Raw genomic sequence first — 21,932 nt, 5'->3', positions numbered from 1 at the left:
TATCTATCTATCTCTATCTTTGTAGTGTTTCCAGAATGCTACTGACAAGCTCAAAGTCTCTATCATTGGGCTAATTCTCAGCCCTCTTATGTTTTATTTTATTTGATATAGGGTTCTTACTATATAGCCCAGGCTGACCTTGAACTTGTACAGAGATCCTTTTACCTGTCTCTGCCTCCTGAATGCTGGGAATAGGTATGTGCCACCAAGCTCATCCTCCCCATTTAAAAAAGTTACTTAACAATAATGTATGAGTTTCCCTAAACCTAACTTTTATTCTATCACCATTTAAAATAAATTTTAAAGTGTGTTTTCTCCTTAGCTTCCAACTCCCTAGGTAGCCCCAGATGACCTTGAACTTCTCTCTCATTACCCCCACCCCAGCGCTGTGCCCACTCAGTTCATGAAGTGCTGGGGATCAAATCCACGGCTTTGAGTATGCTAGACAAGTATATCCTACTGAATTAAATTCCCCAAACCTACCCTAACTGTTCACTGATAATTGATTTCTGCACATTTTCCCCTGCTTTACTGATTCACACACACCCCACCTCCTGATGTCAAACGAGGGACACTTATCCCGGATTGTCTGTTATTCTTGGAAGGCTCTTCAAGTAGCAAGCACCTGACAGGGGTCATGGCTTTATTGTAGTTTATCATCTTGGCCTAACAATTCCTTCAGCAATATTGAGGTGCTGGGGAACAAAGATCTGGGAGTCCTGCTGCTGCTGCTTGGAGACCTTGAGTAAAACATGTTTCTTCATAAAATGCATTAAGGCAGAGATACTTGAAAAAATTGGGTGCAGTGTATAAGTAGTTTGGGTGGGATTAGAACTGGCTTACATATGGACTTTTGTCACTTCAGTTTGTCCAAGTTTCAATATTTAAATTGTGTAAAAGCTTCTCCTTGGTATCCGTTGTGAAAATGAAATGGAGTTCAACTGATGTATTACCTAGCATACAGAAAGCACTGTTTATGTACTGTCTGTATTGATAGTAGCACAAGACAGCTTAACTAGGAAGAAACCATTTGATTTACGTAGAAACCATTTATTTGACTATCAAGTTGCTTTTTTTTCATGGTGATAATGTGCGCGTGCGTGCGTGCGTGCGTGCGTGCGTGCGTGCGTGCGTGTGTGTGTGTGTGTGTGTGTGTGTGTGTGTGCGCTATAGAAAAAAAAGTCAAGGGAGAATGTCTAAAAGCCATCAGTCTTTCTCTCATCATCATTAGAATGAAAATTATGTGGAAGGATCCCAAGTATTGAGTATTTGCTTGTGTCACACTAGAGCCTGGGAGGGCGGACGGTACATGTGATGTTCTGGGAAGGCAGAAGGTCTGGGAGGAATAAGAGATTATAGAAACCACCTGTTTTAGCGTCTCACTGGAGGCCATTTTCTTATCTGCATTCCCTGTCTGGTTTATTACTTATTTTATAGGCTATATGTGTGCATGTGTTTTGCCTGAATGTACGCCAGAGCACACCATGATTGTCTGGTGCCCAGAGGCCAGAAAAGGGGATGAATCCCCTGAACTGGAGTTAAAGGTTGGTTGTCAGTTGCCATGTGGATTGCTGGGAATCGAACCGTGGTCCTTTGTTAGAGCATTCAGTGCTCTAAACTTCTGAGAACGTCACAAAACCGGAGTCAGCCAATTATCTGCCGGTTTGGGTTCACAGAACTCGGGAGGCGAGAAGGCGGACATTCCGTTAAGAGGCAACACCAAGTGTCCGCCAGGGCCGGGGGCCTAGGAATTCTCAGAGCGCAGCGAGGCACAATCCCTCAGCCTGAGGCGACGGCGTCGACGCTCTCGTCGGGTGTGGCAGTCGCCCCTTTTGGCGGGCTCGGCATCGCGAGGCTCCGCCCCTCGGCGCGGTCTATCTGCAGTCTCGAAGGCGGGCACTACGTTCCTATTGGTAGAGCGGGCCCCCTGAGGCCCCGCCCCCTCCCGAGCCCGACGCGAGCACGTTGGGAGGCTGGGGCCGGTTGAAAAGCTGCGGGAGTCGGGAGCGGCTCTCGGGGCGAGTAGGCGCGCTCGGAGCCTCTTTGACGTTCGAGAGGCGTCTCAGAGGCCCGAGTGCGGCCCCGGGGGGCGGAGGGGCTGGGTGGGTTGAGGAGAATTCGGCGGCCGGCCAGCTTCCCCCCCACGCCCGTCGACCTTGTGGGCGGAAGCTTCCCGGAGCTCGTCACTCCCGCGCGATGGCGACCGCCGCGGAGACCGAGGCCTCTTCGACGGACGCGAGCTGGGGAAGCCGGGGCTTCGGCGGAGACGACGGGATGAAGCCAGCGCTTCCGGAGCTTGAGTCTTCTCTACAAGATGGCGGCGGCAGCGGCGGCGGCGCGGGGCCTGAGGAGACCGCGGCAGCCGAAGCCGCCCGGAGCCACAGTCACGAGCAGCCTCAGCACACCTCTGAGGCGGCCGCGGTCGCTCTCCACAAAGGCGCCGAAGAGCCCGAAAGGCCTGTTAGGCGGAGTTTTCAGATCCCCAGGAAGAGCAGAGAAAAGAAAGGTGGTGCCTCCCCCCTCCTCAACCCCTCTCTCTCTTTCCCCCCCTCCATCTTTTCATTAGGACCTCTCTGTCTTCTCTTCCCACACCCATCCGAGACACGTAAACACGCACGCAAGCGCCAGCCGTCTCTCCCCTCGCTGCCACGGCCGCCCAGCTGCGCTTGGTGAGAGAGCTTGGTGGAACCACGCTCCGCCGCCCCCCCCCTCCCCGTGGAAGTTGAAGTAGCTCAGGTTTGAAGCGTATCCATAAGGCTGCAGCTCCCAGAGAGGAAAGATGGTGCTTGGTGTCCCTCCTTCCCAACCCCCGAAGGCAGAGAAGCTGATGTGGCCTCCCAAAGATGCTTCTGAGAAGTCTGCTTGTGGAAATAGCCCGTGGCCATGGATTCTGAGGCTTTCTCCAAGGCCATTGCGTTCTGAGGACAAGTGTTTTTCACTATGGAAATTCTTCAGCTATGTGTGTCTACTTGAAATGTGCTCGATGCCAGCGTCTTCTCTTTATTTAGAAAATCTCCATTAGTATATAAGCTCCATGCACAGTTTTCCATCACACTTCATTTCCATATAGTTTTTTTTTTCTTTTGAAGCATTAGATTAGGTTTAACTCCAAACTTACTATGGCTTTTTATATTTTAAAAGGATGGGAAGGTAGGTTCTTGGTGCATTAATTTCCCTATGGGGGAAAAATGAGAAGTTCGATTTGACCAAGAATCTCCAACTTATCTAGAACTTCAAATTTTTAAAAAGTCTACTTTTTAAATAGGAACAGTTACATTAGTTGCTTACATTTGAAATCTTAGGGCCATATTATAAAACGTGCAACAACACGTTGATAAAGTAGGTTTTGACTGTCCAGTCATTTGGATTTTTTCTGGATTTGATTTAAATTTTCCCTTATTGCCTTACTGCATGTTACAGTTTTTTAATGGTTTATTTCCCAAAGCTGCTTTTTTTTTTTTTTTTTGAATCTGTGAAGATTTAGAATCTTGATGGAAACAGTGTGCATCCGGGTAACCAACTCTATTTGCACACCGGAGATTTATGAAAGTACAAAGAAAATTCCTTTCTATTTAAATGACAAAGCCAAGGAAATGGCATAAGAAACCATGCAGAGGAGGATGAAATAGACATCTGCCCACCTAATTTGAGGAGTGTTTCTAGAAATGTTCTTTAAGGTGAGGTAATACTTTAGAATGTAGGGCAAGATAGTGAATTCTCTTGCTGTAGTTAAGGTGTGTGTGGTTGTGTTGATACAAGAACATTTAGATACTCATTCCTAATGGCCATTGGTAGAATAGGCTGGAAGTTCTTTCATATATAATCTGATTATGAGAGTAGGGGATTTAACATTTTCAACCTTTATCAAGCCTTTTTGACATCATTTAGATTTTAAATGACTAAAGGGTGTGAACAAACTACCTTAAAAACAAAACAACACCAAAACACCACTTTTAACTGTCTTAGCCTTAGGATCTGGCTTGAAATGTGGTAAGGTAGTATGTTTCTTAAATTGCATAAGCCAAATCCAGAAGTTGCTCTGACTGAAATTGAAAATACTAAATGTGGCATGGGGACTTAGGGAATATAAACCCTAGCTGCTTTCTCCATGGAGTCTGATATATTCCTTGGGGGAAATGCTTCTATTTTTCCATTTTGCTTAGGGATATGGTTTTATGCTCATCTGTATAAGAGAGGTTATAGTTTAAGAAAGCACAGTAGACTTTTCATGTTTTCTGAAAATAATTCTTAACATCTAACTGTACACCAGGCAGTTGTTCAAATAGTATAAGATAGGAATAAATAAACCTTTTAAAATAGAGAACAGTAGAGATAGGATCTCCTTAACTTGTTCAGGGTTTGAGCTTGAAATGTTCCTGTCTAAGTCTCCTTACTGTTGGAAATTACAGATGATAGAGCTTTCAACAACTGCTTTACCATCTCAGATTTTATCGTATGTTGGGAGAAGTCAGTCTTGGAATTTCAGCTTTTAGTAGAAAAACATAGTTTATCACTTTAGGACAATTACAAGCCCCCCTCTCTCTCTGAGAAAGGGTCTCTTACATAGTCCTGGCCTGGAACTCCATCTCACTTAGCCTGTTTCTCATTTTTCTTAACATCACATAATAGACTTAGAGTAAGCAATAGAGAACAAGTGGTTGGAAGAAAGGGAAAAAAAAAGCATAGGCATTGTTAGTTTTTTTCCAACATCATTGATTGGAAGATTTGAAAAGAATGTTTAGGGTGTGGCTTGGTGTACTAGTGGTCATCTGACTTAGTAGAATAAGGAATTTTTTGCAGATCTTGAATTTTTCAGCATCAAAAGTTTTGTTACATTCATATTCTAATAGACAACTGCTTTCTGGTGAAATTTAAAGTTAGGATGTTAATTAAAAAAAATCTTAAAAGTAAATACCATTCAATATAATTTATTGACTTTCAAAGTTAGAGACAGGTCTTATTGCATAGCCCATGCTAGCATTAAAAATATAGCAATCCTCTTGCCTCAAGTATCCTAAGTGCTATAGTTTCATACCTATAATGACTTGTCCAACTCTTAAAAGTGTGCTTGATTTGTCCTTGATTATACTAGTATGACATCAAAATATTGCCATTTTAGTGGTGTAATAATACTAGCAGGGAATATAGTACTTGATAGGTTGTAGACCTTGCTCTAACCTTTGTTTATAATAACTAATTCTCAAGAATCCTTTGTGGTAGTTATGATGTTCATTTTTGGAAAAAAACTGAAGTACGAAGAAGTAACTTGTTAATTAGTAAATGGTGGAGATTGAATTTGAACATACACACACACACACACACACACACACACACACACACACACACACACACACACTACTTGTAACTACTCAACTGTGTAGCAAGGTTATTCTTAATAGTCTAAATTTTATTTTTACTTACTTAGGGAGGCAGGGCTTATTTTGGCTCACAGTTTCAGAGTATAGTCCATCATGGGAAGAAGTTGTAACATCAAAAGCCTAGCAGTTGACCACATTACATACATCCACAGTCAGAAAAATGAAAGCCCCCCCCCCCACCCCTTTGAGGCAGGAACTCCCTATGTAGCCCAGGCTGGCCTCAAACTCAAACTTGATACTACTATCTTAGCTTTTTAAGTGTTGGGTTTATGGGCTTGTGTCACCATCTATGGCATTATCTAGAATTGAAGCTAGTTTTTGATCAGTTGTATGAGAAACATTTAGTTTCCGGTGAAATTAGAATATTTAACCATTGGGGAGAATTTTGAGAGGAAAGATGATGTTCATAAATTCTAGGGGAGTTATATGATGAATACCAATATTTTACTGATGTGTGTTGTATTTATTGGCTGGGCTATTTTCTGTAGTATAGTGAGTCATGAGAATTGCATTGACCTGTAGATGCATTGTCATGTTTTATTCTATATCTAGTATGTCCTCAAAAGTAAATTAAAATTAATAATTGAATTTGACAGTATTTCTCTCCAAAGTTCTTAGAATAGACTACTAATACAGTTTCGAAAACATGAACATCTTTTCTAACAAAAATTTGCAGTGGCCTTTTTTTTTTTTTTTTTTTAAATAGACCAGGTCTTAGTATAGTTCAGGCTGGATTTACTTCCTGCCTCCACCAGTTGCTGAAATTGGACCTGACTCTGTAGCTTTTTTTTTTGAGCCATGCTGTTTTAGTAATTGTGGATAACTGGATTTTGAAAACAATGATTTTTCTCTACATCGAAGTAAACCTGGGCAAGACATTTCATTTGTCTTGGTTCATGTTGACTTATACCAGTGTATTTGTTACTAACAGGACTGTTCATTCAATATTGATGTAGAGATGAAATACTATTTTTGTTGTTGTTCTTTGAGACAGGGTTTCTCTGTAGCTTTGGAGCCTGTCTTGAAGCTCTGTAGACCAGGCTGGCCTCACACTCAGAGATCACCTGCCTCAGCCTTCCGAGTAATGGGATTAAAGACCCACCACTGCCCAGCAAAACACATTCTTGTTTTATTTTTTGTTTTTATTTTTCCAGACAGGGTTTCTCTGTATTGCTTTGGAGCCTGTCCTGGCACTCACTCTGTAGACCAGGCTGGTCTTGAACAGAGATCCACCGGCCTCTGCCTCCTGAGTGCTGGGATTAAAGGCATGCGCCACCACCGCCAGGCTCCAGCAAAACACATTCTTAAAACATTGTCAGGTAGTAATATTTTTTAGGTAGAAAAGCCATTTACAAATCAGTTGTAAACAAATGGAGACACATTGTATGAAGACCAGTAGATACCAACCTTGGACTCATAAATCACAGACCATCTTTGGTCCCGAGCTGCCTTGCTAATTATTTCCTTCTTTTCTTCCATGTAGCTCAGGCTGGCTTTATTTTTTTGTTTTGTTTTGTTTTTTCCCCTAGACAGGGCTTCTCTCTGTAGCCCTGGCTACCCTGGAACATGCTCTGTATCGCAGTATGGCCTCAAACTCAGAGATCTGTGCCTCCTGAGGGCTAGTATTAAAGGTGTGCACCTCCACTGCCTGGCAATTTACAATTTTTTATTAGCATATGTTATATACAATAATGGCTTATGGATTTCATTATGACATTTTCATACATGTATATGATATCATATTATAACCCCATTACCCTCTTTTGTGTTCCCCCAAACACTTCATTTTTAAAATTATATATGTATGGGTCTTTTGTGTGTCTGTACCATGTGTTTGCCATCAGATCCCCTGGACCTGGAGTTAGACAATTGTGAGCTGCCATGTGGGTGCTGGAAATTAAACTAAACCAATGTCCTCTGGAAGAACAGGCAGTGCTCTTAATGGATTGAGCCATCTTTCCAGCCCTTTCCCTTGCTGATTCCCTTCCCAGATAGCATCCATCTCAACATTTATCTTTTTATTTTATTTTTTGTTTGGGTGGGAGGCTTAGGGTTGTTCATAGCATGGTCATCTTACCCAATGTATACCACAGAAGAGAATCATCCCTTACCCCATCAACCATTAACAGTATAAATCCTCAGAGAGGAATGGAACTCTATCATCCCTTCCTTTTCAGTCTTGTAATCACAATGCTTGAATGAAATGCCATACACATACCCTTTACCGACTTGTACATTTTAGGTGTCCCTTCTCCAGTGTTGCTGGAACTTGGAGGGAGTGATAGATGCCCTACCTAAGGTTAATTCTTCAGTCATTTATTCTCTGCTTTTAGTAGTCACCCACTGTAAAATGAAGCTTCTCTGACAGTAGCTGACAGCCCCACTATTCTACGGGCTTGCCTTGAACTTGATGTTCCTGTCCCAGCTTCCTAAATGCTAGGAATATAGATATATATATATACCATCACATTCAGCTGGTATTTGTGTTCTTGTGGTTTTGGGATGGAACTCTTGACTTCTTGCATGTTAGGCAAGTGCTCTGCTGAGATACATTGAAGTCCTATTCATTGGCTAATTTAGTCGTAATTACTTTATGATTACTTGTAAGTCAGAAAACATTCTGATTATGTGTTTCAATAGCAGTATTCCATTTTTAGCATATCATGTATATACAATACAAGAAGGTCTCCACTGGCACAAAATAAATTGGTCAAGCTAATTGAGGAAAATTTTGTTTTGTTTTGTTTTAATTATTGGTGTTTTGCTTGCAGGTATGTTTGAGGGTGTCAGATCCCCTGAAACTGGAGTTAGAGACAGTTATGAATGCTGCCATATGGATGTTGGGAATTGAACCCAGGTCCTCTGGAAGAGCAGCTAGTGCTTTTAATGGCTGAGTCATCTTTCCAGCCTGGAAAATGTTCTTTTGATTAAAGATCAAAGTTGCTATTCTTTTTTAAACCTATTGCCAGTTGCTTAAATGTAAATTCTTTTTGTGTGTTGTGTGGATGTGGCAGTAGGGATGGAACCCAAGGCTTCATCTATGCTTGGCAAGCCCTTAACCATTGACTTCACTCATTAGCTATCTTTTTACTTTTTATTTTGAGACAGTGTGTCATTTAAGAAATCCCTGTATAAACTCAGGGTAGCCTAGAATTTGAGATCATTGTACTTAGGCCTCCTGAGTAGTTGTGATTACAGGCCTGTGCTACTGGGCCTAGGTGTAAACTTAATTTTTGACTGACTTATTTTTTATTTTATTTTTTTCTTTGAAACAAGGTATTTCCATGTGGCCTAGGCTGACTAAAAACTCATTTTTTCCTGCCTCAGCCTCTGCTGTGCTGTAATCACAGGTTTGTGCTACATACCTGACCTAAAGGTTTTTTGGGGGGAGGGAGTTGTGATGCCATATCTGTGAATCATGACACTTAAATTCTAGTTCAGACTTTTTGTTTGTTTTTGTTTTGATTTTTTTTTTTAACCTGCTTTTTGAGACAGTCTTACTGTATATAAATCAAGCTGACCTTGAACTCAATTTGTAGCCCAGGTTGAATTTAAATTGTAATCATTCTCTTATCTTAGCCTCTGGAATTACAGGTAATCACCACCACATCTGGCTCTAGTTCTGATTATCTCCAAATATCATCCTAGATGTCTGTTGTTTGGTTTTATGGAATATATATATGTAACTAGTTTCTCAATATGGAAACTGACATGAAGTTCAACCAACCATCTTTCTGACATGTTTTTTATGGGATTTAAACAAAATTATTTTTCTTTTTTGTTTTTTTTTGAGACAGGGTTTCTCTGTGTAACAGCCCCAGCTGTCCTGGCACTCGATCTGTAGACCAGGCTTTCCTCGAACTCAGAGATCCTCCTGCCTCTGCCTCACAAGTGCTGGGATTAAAGGTGTGCCTCACCATTGCCCAGCTATTTATTTTTGTTTATTACTGTGTGAAAAACTTAAGTTGCTTCTGTTATTAACTGACAGTGTCTGAAATAGCCTGGGCTGTCTTTGAACTACTGATCCTCCACCTCCCTACAACAGGTGTTAACCATTCCTCTCTTCCTTTTATCCTTTGTAATCAATGAGTATTAGTAATGTGTTTTGGCTCCATTCTTCCTAATATAAGTAAAATTAGATATATTTAATATAAATTTGAAAGAAGGAACTGAAGAGATGGCCCAGCAATTTTGCTGTTCTTCCACATGTCCTGGGTTCAGTTCTCAGCATCTACATGGCAGTTTACACAACTGATTGTAACTCCATACCTTCTTTTGGTCTTGGGCACTTGGGCACTTGGGCACTGTGGTATACAATCAATGGAGGCAAAATACTCATACACTTAAATACACTTTTAAAAAGACTTAAAAGAAAGACAAGGGTAGAAAACTTGTTAGAAATGAATTTTTCAGCTGGACCATGATGGCGCACACCTTTTATCCCACCACTTGGGAGGCAGAGGCAGGCAGAACTCTGTGAGTTCAAGGCCAGCCTAGTCTACAGATTGAGTTCCAGGACAGGTTCCAAAGCTACAGAGAAACCCTGTCTCGAAAAACCAAATAAAGCAATTTTTTCTTTAAAAACAAAATATGGATGCAATTACATTTTTCTGACTCTTGATCTGATTGGGTAGCTCACACCTACAACATAACCTTAGATCCAGAGAACTTGAATTTGTGTCCCATCTACCTTATTATCAATTAATTTTGTAGCTTTGAGGTCACCATAACTGTTAACTGTCTCGGGTTAGTTTGTTTTGAGAAGGTGGCAGATTGTATCTGTGTTTTTGATAACTTGAGATTATGCATGTAAAGGTTTCAGTATCTAAAAAGTGTTGGTGACCTATTAGTGGTAAGACTCAGTAACTGTCAGAATCCAGGAAATAATGTTTTGGATAATGACTTTACTAAGTGAAATGGATGGTTCCTAGTAAGATATTTTAAGATATAAAACAGATGACTTGAGTGTAGCATATTCATTTACAAAGTTCATCTTTGGGAAGTAGCTCTTTGTGATCCATGCTTCAGCTTTTATAGTGATTTTAAACTTTGAAAGCAAAAAAAACCTTTATATGAACTTTAGAAAAAGTACTGCCTTGAGTGTATTTTAACCATTGAGTTTACTTGGAACTACTCACTTGTCTACTTAATAGCATATGGAAAACATGAAGCAAACAAGTCAGGTGTAGTTGGTGTTCTCATGGAGTTGACAGTTTATTACTGGATACATCTACAAACTTGATTACAGGATACTTTTAGTAGTCTTATTCTATTTGAATGTCTTTTTAGCTTACTTGTAGTCATCCTTTGTTCATATAAAGTGCAGTGGTGATGCATGCCTTTAATCCCAGCACTGGGGAGGCAGAGGCAGGCGGATCTCTGTGAGCTCGAGACCAGCCTGGTCTACAAGGGCTAGTTCCAAGACAGCCTCCAAAGCCACAGAGAAACCTGTCTTGAAATTATTGTTGTTTGTTGTTGGAGTTTTTTTTTTTTTTTTTTTTTTTTTTTGAGATGGGATCTGATCATGTAGCCCTGGCTGGCCTGGAACTCAATCTGTTGATCAAACTGGTCTCAAACTCAGAAATCTGCTTGTCTTGAATGCTGTGATTAAAGGCATGTGCCACAATATTTGGTTATTAAACCAAATAGATTAGATAATTTGGTATTATAGAAATTCCAGTGCTAGACAGTTATCTCAGCTGGTGAAAGCACTTCCTATGTATGTAAGCTTCAGTTTGATTCCTGGAACCACAGTAGAAGGAGAAAAATGATCTGAAAGTTGTTATATGACCTCTACATGTACATCTTGGCATGAGCATACATGCATACAAATTTGAGCCAGATGTAATGAGACATGCTTGTATTTCCAGCACTCTGGAGACTGGATTTGAGGTTAGCCTTGACTGCCCAGTGAGAACTTGTATCAGATATGGAAACAGGAAATTAAATGGGATGTAAAATGTTGAAAACAAAAAGCATATACACTTATTTGTGTTAATTTTGCACCAGCTGCTTTGTTCTGCTATGTACTGCCTTATATAGTATTCAGCATATAATGGTTATTAGAAGTGGAGTTTTCCATTTTACAATGAGAGAACTGGGCTGTTTAAGTTATATATCATCTGCTACAAAGCCAGTAAATGACAGATCTGGTATTTCAGTTTTTACTCTAAAATTCTCCAAGTCCTTTGTTGTTTTCCATTATTGGTATTGAAACTTGTGAAACAAATGTTCTACTTACTACATTTTACATTTTGGTTTGAAGAGAGTCTCACTAACTTGTCCAGGCCATCCTTGAACTTGGTATGTACTTAGCCATCAAATAGCTAGGATAAAGTGGTGCACACCTTTACTCACAGTGATCCGGAGTAGAGGTAGATGGATCTCTGAGTTTAAGGCCAGCCTGGTCTACAGAGTGAGTCCCAAAAAGCCAGGGCTACTAGAGAAACCCTGTCTCAGAGGAAAGCAAAAGAAAAGAAAACCAAAAAGACTTGGGCTGCTTGGTTTGGTTCAAAGCCCTGCATTCATTTTAAGATTTGGTAGTTTAAAATGTCCTATTTTATATTGATAATAAAGCCATATGAGAACTGCATGTTATTCTGTCTTTATCACTAAATGCAAAGAACCATTTTATAGATGCATTGTCTAAATTGGATTTTTTTTTTTTTTTTTTTTTTGACAGGATCTTCCTATAAAGTCCTGGCTGGCTGTAGATTGGGCTTCCTTAAACTTTTGATTATATTTTCTCTGCTTTTCAAGTGTAGGAATTACAGATAAGACCTATCCTGCTGGTTTAGCTTTCATTTATGGTAAATTGTTGCTAAACTACCATAGTCTAACATGTACTTTGTCAGTGTAATGTAAATAGAAATTGAGACAAGTTGAGTATATGTATAGATTCTCATGAGAGTTTAAGCAGTATAGATTGCCTTATGTAGCATCCCCGAGGTTTGTAAAATTAGAACCTTTATTTGTATGTGAAGGAATTAGTTTAGGTAAGTCTTAATTTTTCTTCAGTGAGTTAAAAAAATTCTGTGTATGGGTGTACATGCACATGGGCACTTGGGTATACAAGTGCAGGTAGAGGACAACTTTGTATGTTCTAGGGACCCAACTCAATTGTTCAGGTCTGTGCAGCAAGCACCATTACCTGTTGGGCTATGTAGTTGTTCATCCTCAGTGAGTTTAATAGCTCTTGCACATCATAAAGTAACTTTTTTTCCAGACAGGGTTTCTCTGGCTTTGGAGGCTGTCCTGGAACTAGCTCTTGTAGACCAGGCTGGTCTCGAACTTACAGAGATCTGCCTGCCTCTGCCTCCCCAGTGCTGGGATTAAAGATGTGCGTCACTATCGCTCGGCTAAAATAGAGTAACTTTTGATGCCTTTTATTCATTTGAAGTTAGATATTTAAAGAAAAACAGAAAAACGTATATATTTGTAATAGAATAATCTTATAATTCATATATATATATATATTTTTAATTTTAGCACTTTTCCAGTCATTAACTCCAGGCTCTAGAGAATTCGAAGATGTTTTAAATATTCTCCATTCATCTTACCTTGAGCCATCCTCAGTAACAAATTTTAACTATAGAAGAGCTTGCTTGATACATAATGAGCTTTTGGAAAAAGAGGTATGTAATTAGCCTGGGGAAGAAATCCTTTTTTTAAAAAAAATTAAGACTTAAGACTTAATGTGTTTTGTTAGGAAATAATCTTTTTCTTCTGCTAAAATTGTTGGCTGTATTGTTAACTAAGTTAAATTTTTTTTTTTTTTTTTTTAATACTGGGTCTTATGCTAGTCCAGAGTGGTTTGGAACTCATTGTGTGGTCAGATTGACTTTGAACTTGAAGTAATTCTCCTGTCTGAGCTTTCCTAGTGTTGTAATTATAGGGGTAAGTCCTCCTTCCCACATAGAAACTCTTACTGAAAAAGTATATACAAAGGGCAACAGGTGACAATGAATCCTAATTTCATATACAAATTAGATGTTCTTTGAGTTTAATATAGGAAAAGCCATCGTGTAGAATTCTGAGGTAAAACACAAATGGAATTTTAGAATGTTTTTTATTGCTTTCCAATAGATGTGAAATACTACAAAGTTTGGTAATGTGCTACCAAAGTTTAACTTTGAAAGTCTTCCTGAAGGTCACTGTTTACTAGTTCTAGAGAAAGTAAGAATTTGATAGTTTGATGTGGTTTCATGGGATAGTAGGGATTATTTGTTAATTGTATATGGAAATTTTATCTGAAGTTATAGTACCTCCTTGAAGAGGTAGCCAGAAAACAAATACAAAATGCTTGCTCTTCTATAGTTTAAATAGATATCTGTTTGAATCTAAAAGTAAGCCCAGTCAGTCTTTACTTTACTTTACTTGACGAATAGGGAACATAAGTTAGACAAGGTCCCATTCTGTACCAGAGACTGGCCTTGAACTCAAAGGGATCTTCCTGCTCCAAACTGCTGGGTTAACAAGGTTAAGTGCCACTGTGCCTGGCTTAAATAAATTAAACCATCAATTAATTGTATTTAGTATACCATGTTAAGTGGAAGATAAAAAGATAACATCATTATATAATATTTGAGGAGATTGGAGGTATATTCATTTTTTTTTTTTTGCTAGAAAATTGGCTAAAATTGGTAAGTACTAGATACTTTGAACTAATTAATACACACACACACACACACACACACACACACACAGACACACAGACACACACACACACACACACACACACACACACACACACACACACACGGGGAGTTAAAATAGGAAGAAATAAAATTGACACCCTGAATAGCAGAAAACATAGGAAGATTTTTATTTTGATAGGTTTGAGATTTCTTACAAAAATTTCTTTAACTCTTAAGCTTAATGAAACAATCATGCTAATTAGTTATAAATTAATTTCTTTTAGTTTACAGAAAAAAGAAGAGAACTGAAGTTTGATGGTCGTTTGGATAAGGAACTTTCAGAATCTTACGCATTTCTCATGGTTGATCGATACCAGGTGAGGTAACTGTTTCCGTTGTAACTTAGGAGTTTCACAGTTATTCAACAATGCATTTGATAAATAGAAGATAACTTTTCTTCCCAGAGAGAGAGAGAGAGAGAGAGAGAGAGAGAGAGAGAGAATGTTGAACTCAGGTTGTCAGTCTTGGTGGTAGGTGCCTTTACCTACTAAGCCATCTTTTCTAATCTTCGTTTATTCTTTATGATTTATCTTTATTTTTAATAAAGTATATGGTATATGCACATGAGATAGGCATGTATTGGATCTCCTGGAGTGAAAGTTAACAGCAGTAGTGAGCTGTCTGACATGAGTGCTGTATGAGCTCTTAATAGTCACCTTTCCAGTGCTGTCTGTCTGTCTGTCTGTCTGTCTGTCTGTCTGTCTGTCTGTCTATCTATCTATCTATCTATCTATCTATCTATCTATCTATCTGTGGTTGTCCTTGAACTTGGGGGCATCTTGCTGCCAGTCATCTGGAGTTAAAGGCATTTACTGTAACCTATGTTTTTATTGACATATAAGTAGAATAAATGATTCAGAGGGGCAAAGTATATGTTTTGTAATTTCTTTTTCAAATGTAATAATTTCTCTGATCAGTTCTATTTGTTCCCTTAGGACATGCTTGATTTTCTTTTATGAAAACAAGATTGCTTTATATAATGCTGACTGTGTATTCTTAATAGCCATTTTTTCCCCTTAGTGGTTAACTTTCTCTTTAAATATTTTGCTTGATATTGGAGAGGTGGTTAAGAGTACTTGCTGCTCTATAGGAGGACCTGAGTTCAATTCCTAGCACCCATATTGGTCAGCTCAGAAGCACCTGTAGCTCTAGCTCCAGAGAATCCACTGCCCTCTTCTGGTGTTTGAGAGTACCACCACACACAAATACATATTGCACATAAATAAGAGTATTAAAAATAAGTCTTAAAAAAATTGTGTATTTTTTTCTGGTCTTAATTCTCTTGTTTGTGAGAGTATCTGCCACAAGTAGCATAAATAAAGATAAGTTTTGCTTGGTGGTGCTGCTGGTGCTGCTGGTGCTGGTGCTGGTGCTGGTACTGGTGCTGGTGCAGGCCTTTAATCCCAGCAGAGGCAGGTGGATCTCTCTGTGATTTCAAGGCCAGCCTAGTGTACAGAGCTAGTTCCAGGACAGCTAGGGCTACACACAGAAACCCTGTCTGGAAAAACCAAAAATAAATAAATAACTGATTTTTCTTATTGTGATTTCCAACTGAAATGTTTTGTTTACTTAGGTTCAAAGCATATGTGAAAAAGGATTGCAGGTGGGCCAGTCCAAAATAACTATTCTTGGCAGCCCTTCCATGGGTAATGTTTTTGTTTGTTTGTTTTTTATTTATACTTAATTACTATTAAGTTGCCATTTAAAACTCTTAATGTAATCTGCCTATAATCACTAATTAAATCTTTTTTTATTTTTTATATATATTTTCAAATAAGGAGACTAGTATTGTTCTGAAATGTAATGATATTTCTTTGCTTCTGATTTTGCATACTTTTAATTGATGAACTATTACTATTCAAAATGTTTTATTCTGGTCAAAATGATTTTGAAAAACATGATTAATTTCATGTTTTACTCTAGCTATCTCTACTGCTTTTAGTTTTGCTTTTAAACAGTTGGCATACCTCCTTTTGCTTTTATTGTTGAATATTTTGATTAAAAACCTAATTGTTCAAATTATTTTTCTCTTTCTGTTAGGTATCTATCTGTGTAGATATGCAGATCTCTTACAGTCTAATCCTTTGGAAGCCGGGGCAGTGGGCGACGTTGTTATTTTTAAAATAATGAAGGTAATTTTAACATAGGTATTTATGAAAGACAACATTTAACTTGGATTTCAATTTTAAGTGCTCTCATGACTTTAGGAGTTTGAATTAAAAGTATATTTGGTGGTATATGAAAATACTCTAGACTCTTTTTAAATTTTATTTATTATGTATACAATATTCTGCTTCCGTGTATATCTGCACACCAGAAGAGGGCACCAGATCTCATAATGGATGGTTGTGAGCCACCATGTAGTTGCTGGGAATTGAACTCAGGACCTCTGGAAGAGTAGTCAGTGCTCTTAACCTCTGAGCCATCTCTCCAGCCCCTGATACTCTAGACTCTTAAGAGTAATTGGTTTGCTATCTTTTTATGTTTATTTATTACTTTAATGTATGTATATGTGTGGGTGCACATGCCACAGGATGTATATGAAGATCAGAGGAAGACTTGGGGGACTGGGAGAGTTAGTTATTCTTGAACCTTGTAGATCCTGAGAATGAAACTCAAGTTATCAGGCTTGGTGTTTTTACCTGTTTAACTACCTCACTACCACTCCCCCACCCCACATCCCCCTCTACACACAACTGTTTTCCAAAAGAAAATGATGGAAAAAAAAGTAACATGTTGGTAATATAAGTAGGTGAACCATTTAATAGCACTTGTATTTTCATTATGATAGCATATGGTAAAGGTAAGGTTAAATGGATACTTAAAATGTTTTCTCTATTTTAGGGTAAAATAAAGAGTATTTATGATCCTCTGAGTGTAAAAAGCTTGGAACCTATGTTAAATAAAAATGCTTTGGATCCTACACCAAAGCATGAATGTCATGTGTCTAAAAATGCCAGTAGAATTACATCCCTTTTGGCATACAGAGCCTATGAGCTTACTCAGGTATGTACTTGGATCCATTTTAATGAGAAAGATTTATTGTGTCTGTTTTCCAGTGTGTGCATACAGGTGCTTGTGCTTGTAGGTGTGGAGGCTGAAGCATCAGATTAGAGCTGGAGTTACAGGATACCCACCTGGCTTGTTAAAAGGGTGCTAGGAGCCAGCAGGTGGTAGTGCATACCTTTAACGCCAGCAATCTGGAGGCAGAGGCAGGCCTGGTCTACAAAACAAGTTCAGGACAGGCTCCAAAGCTACACAGAGAAACCCTGTCTCAAAACAACAACAACAAAAAAGATACTGGGATCCATACTCTGGTCCTTCATGATCAAGCAAGCAAGCCAGCACTTTTAAATGTGGAACCAGCATCACCTTATTACACCTTGAAATTTCCTGCATTTCAGGACCCTAGAAAATAAAATGCCATGTTTTTTGTTTTTTTTTTTTGTTTTTTGTTTTGTTTGTTTTTTCAAGACAGGGTTTCTCTGTGTAGCTTTGGAACCTATCCTGGCACTTGCTCTGGAGACCAGACTGGCCTCGAACTCACAGAGATCCGCCTGCCTCTGCTTCCCGAGTGCTGGGATTAAAGGCATGTGCCACCAATGCCTGGCGACGTTATTTGTTTTTAAAAGTAAAAAAGATAGCCCCTTGACTATCTTAATTCTTAACATTTTCTTCTATTGATTTATTAGAATGCAGACTTAGGATATATTTTTAAGCCTTACCAGACATATAGAAAACTATACATGTTTTGTTCTCTTTTCTAAAAAAATATTTTTGAGACAAGGTCTCAGTATGTATCTCTGAACTGTTTAGGTAGATCAGGCTGACTGGCTATGAACTCAGGCTGACTGGCTATGAACTCACAAAGATCTTTTTGCCTCTGCCTGCCTGGTGCTGGCATTAAAGCTATGTTCTGACATGGTTAGCTTTTTGTTGATAAAGTTTGTTTCTGGCTTTTTGAAACAGGGTCTCATTATGTACTCTTGGTTGGCTTAAAATTCACTATGTAGACTGGACTGACCTCAAATTCACACTGAGAGATATTTCTGCCTTAGCCTCCTAAATGCTTGGATTCAAGGTGTGTGCCACTATAAAACTAGACTTTGTTTTTTCTTTTTGGATACAAGGTCCCATGTAGGTCCAGTCTGGTCTCAAACTTGCTATGTACTGGAAACTAGCCTTAGCCTTGAGCTCTTTCCTGATTTCACTGTCTTTTTTTTTTTTTTTTTTTTTTTTTTTTTTTTTAAATGTAACTTAGGCTGACATCAAACTCATGATCCTCTTGGCTCATCCCCTGACTACTGGGAAAATCATGAGTTTTAGGCAAGACCATTTTTCTTACTCTCGGTATTCCTTAGTTGCTTGTAGCTTTGTCTAGGTTTGAGGCCTGTGAGCTTCCTCCTTAATAAGCATGTAAAAGATGTATAACCCCAATGGATTGTATGTGAAAAGTAGTGATGTTAACCTGTTTTAATATATATTAAAATAAAACATGTTACTTAAAAAAATTTTGTACAACAATATATTTTAATATATTCTTTTCCTTTCCTCAACTCCTCCCAGATTTTTCATATCTTCCTACCTACTTCATTTTCTTTCTCAAAAAAAAAAACAAAAAACAAAAACAAAACAAAAACCAGCTCACAATAAGAAATTACCAAACCAAACCAAACACATTCAAAAAGCATGGAGTCTGTTTTTTTTTGTTGGACAATTACTCTTAGGCATGGGACCTACCCTGGAGCTGATACAGTACACATTGTTGTTCCATTGGAGAAAATTGATTTTCCCTTTCCTAGTAGGTATCTATTACAAATAGCTTCTTAGTTAGGAGTGGTACTATGTATCTACTTCCCCTTCTTCATGCTGGGATTTTATGTGGTTTGAACTTGTGTAAGTCTTGTGTGTGAGTTCATGTGTGTATCAGTCCTGTTTTGGCTAGATGATGGTGTTTCCTTGGAGTCTACCATTTCTGGCTCTTATAATCTTTCCTTTTCCTCTTTGCATAGATCCTGGGCCTTGAGTGGAGAGGAATTTAATAAAGATATCCCATTTAGGACTGAGTGCTACAAAGTATCTCACTCTGTGCACATTGTCCAGTTATGGGTCTCTGTTAAATTCCCATCTACTGTAAGAAACTTCTCTTGTGAGGGCTGAGTGATGCATTAATCAAAGGGTATAGCAATACGTCATTAGGACTTATTTTATTAATGTGTTCGTTTTGCAGAGTAAGAGTAGTAGGTTTTTCGATAGGGCCCATGACTTATTTAGTGTCAGGTTCTTGGCCACTTTTGCAGTGATAGAATTCCATCTCGTAGAGTGTGCCTTAAATCCAGTCAAAAAATGTTTGGTTATTCCCATAACATTTGTGTCACTGTTGCACTAGCATATCTTATAGGCAGATTGCTGTTGTAGGTCAGAATTGAATAATACGGATGATTACTTTTCTGTTGTAGTATGCATAGTATCTTTCCAGCACCATGAATGCTGGTCAGTAGGGGTTGAAGCTCCTTAGTTGGTCACTAGCCCAATTTCTGCATGTTTGATGACATATCTTCAGCAATAGGGCCGTATTGTCAGATTGTAGAGGGTAACCAGTAACTTGGGCAATATCCTGCGATGTTTTGATGAGTTTCATGGTACCCCTTTGGCCAACAACACAAGATGTAACCTGTTATTATTTACCCTGGGTGTTTTACTTGATAGCATAAGATGTCTAGTTGTGGGTATTGTCCTCTTCCATTATATGGTGAACCTAGAAATACTCTTCAGTGCTGGGTGTTGGAGGCACACACCTTTAATTCCAGCACTCAGAAGGCAGAGGCAGATGATCTCTGTGAGTTCGAAGCCAGCCTGGTCTACAGAGTGAGTTCCAGGACAGGCTCCAAAACAATGCAGAGAAACCCTGTCTCAAAAAAACAAAAAAAAAGAAATACTCTTCAAAAATTTTTGTTGGGACTGAACAGATGGCAAAATAGTTAAGATTGTTGGTACTCTTCCAGAGTTTGTTTGTTCGTACCACATGATAGTTCACAAATGTCTGCATGTCTTCTTCTGGCTTCCTCAGGCACCAGGCAGGCAAGTGGTGCCCAGACAGACAGACATATATGTAGGCAAATGCTCAGAAACATTTTTTTGTTGTTGTTTTTTTGCAGTATTTGTGGAAAATAGTTTGTTGGCTCCTTGTTGAAATGTGTTGGTGGAGAAGATCTATGGCTAGAGATTTAACCAAAATTATATTCATGAAAGGCATCAGGAGCTTTCTCAATTCACTACTTTTAGATTATAGTGTTGTTGGTAGACTTGAAGAGTAGTTGTTAGGTTTTCTAGAACTTACAAATCAGAGCTATGTTTTAGGAAGAATTTTGAGAAAAACAACATTGAAATCAGTAATTTTCTAGGGAAAAGGACTTGATTATAGACTCAGGCATTCTTAGTTTTCTGCAGTCAGAAAACTCCAGCATGATGACTGTCATCAACAGGGGAAGGGAAGAGACTTGTGAGTAGTAAGATTATCTACTTGGATGTTTACATCTGTAGTCTTCTTTTGCACCCCTCCTTTGCTTCATTCTATGCAATTGAGTTCCAGTTTTGTTTTCTTTTTCACTAACACATAAAATAACACTTAATATTGGTTGAAATTTTGTCCTTAGTATTTTACTTTTTTAATCTAATTGACTTTTCTGGGCTGACCTAGCTTAGGCTCCATTTTACAGTATTTTCATTAGGAAGTTAATTGCATATTTCTGTTACCAACACTTTAAAAATAAACTTCTGGGCTACCTGGTACATAAAATGCATAGAAAGTACAAATTAAAAAAATAAGAAATAAAAAGAAAAAAAGTACAAATTTTTTGTTTTAGTTAAGTGGACCACCTCAAGGAAATTTCTTTCCTGCCAAAGTTGCTTAAATGGTGCTTAGGTTTTTAATAAAATATATCTTCTCTACTACTTGCCTATTCTAAAATGTTAATTTTGTGTTTCTTATTTTTAGTATTACTTTTATGAGTATGGCTTCGATGAACTAAGACGGAGACCAAGACATGTTTGTCCATATGCAGTTGTGTCTTTTATTTACAAAGATGAAATTCAAACTCCAAAGTTTATGTCTTCACTGAGGTAAGACAATTTTACACAGAGAAATAGTTCAGAAGCTACCATTGCTCTATTCAGCTTTTTTTGGACATTAACTAGATGTTTTCATGTTCATTATAAATATGAAGGATGACCATTGGTATGGAAATAGGAACTAAAATTTGCTTTTATTCACCTAGCTAAGTTGTGGGGCTTTTTCTTTTTTCTTTTTTTTTCTTTTGTTTTGTTTTGAAGGTTTATATGTACTTTAATATATAACAGTTTTGAAAAGTGAAATTTTAACTGGTTGTTGTGGTATATGCCTGTATTCCTAACACTTGGGATATAGAAGTCAGCTTTGGCTGTCCAGTGAGTTTGAAGCCACCTTCACTATATGATCCCTGCCTTCCCCAAAACAGAAATTTTGTGTTTTTAGCTCTCTTAAAAATTGAGTTTCTAAGCTGGGCGTTGGTGGTGCATGGCTTTAATCCTGGCACTTGGGAGGCAGAGGCAGGCGGATCTCTGAGTTTCAGGCCAGCCTGGTCTACAGAGCAAGTGCCAGGATAGGCTGCAAAGCTACACAGAGAAATCCTGTCTCGGGAAAAAAAAAAAAAAAAAAATCAAACAAAAAATTGAGTTTCTATAAAGCTCTATCCCAACCCAATGAAATAATTTAGTGGAATGCCTAGATACTCCTAGTCTTAGGAGTCAGGTGATCATTATTTTCTTTTTGAGTTCATAAACATGCTTACAGTAACTTTTAAAACTATTTAAAAAAAAA

The 21,932-nt window shown here is 38.5% G+C and overlaps 1 protein-coding gene across 5 annotated transcripts in view; it reads left to right on the top strand.

Moving 5' to 3' along the window:
• Positions 1-1,963: 1,963 nt before the first annotated feature.
• Tasor (transcription activation suppressor) overlaps positions 1,964-21,932 on the top strand; it is a 50,226-nt gene continuing 30,257 nt past the window's right edge. For 4 of the 5 annotated variants that reach the window (XM_027389609.2, XM_035452256.1, XM_027389608.2 and 1 more), the window contains exons 1-7: positions 1,964-2,506; positions 12,867-13,012; positions 14,299-14,391; positions 15,648-15,720; positions 16,115-16,206; positions 16,919-17,080; positions 21,072-21,196. In XM_027389609.2, the coding sequence (XP_027245410.1) occupies positions 2,197-2,506; positions 12,867-13,012; positions 14,299-14,391; positions 15,648-15,720; positions 16,115-16,206; positions 16,919-17,080; positions 21,072-21,196 (1,001 nt within the window). In that variant the 5' untranslated portion in view covers positions 1,964-2,196. The remainder of the gene's footprint in view (positions 2,507-12,866; positions 13,013-14,298; positions 14,392-15,647; positions 15,721-16,114; positions 16,207-16,918; positions 17,081-21,071; positions 21,197-21,932) is intronic. The other variant, XM_027389607.2, reaches the window with a different exon arrangement.

The sequence above is a fragment of the Cricetulus griseus genome (genome assembly GCF_003668045.3).
Source record: "Cricetulus griseus strain 17A/GY chromosome 1 unlocalized genomic scaffold, alternate assembly CriGri-PICRH-1.0 chr1_1, whole genome shotgun sequence".
NCBI classification, from domain to species: domain Eukaryota; kingdom Metazoa; phylum Chordata; class Mammalia; order Rodentia; family Cricetidae; genus Cricetulus; species Cricetulus griseus.
This window is presented reverse-complemented; position numbering and strand designations above follow the sequence as displayed.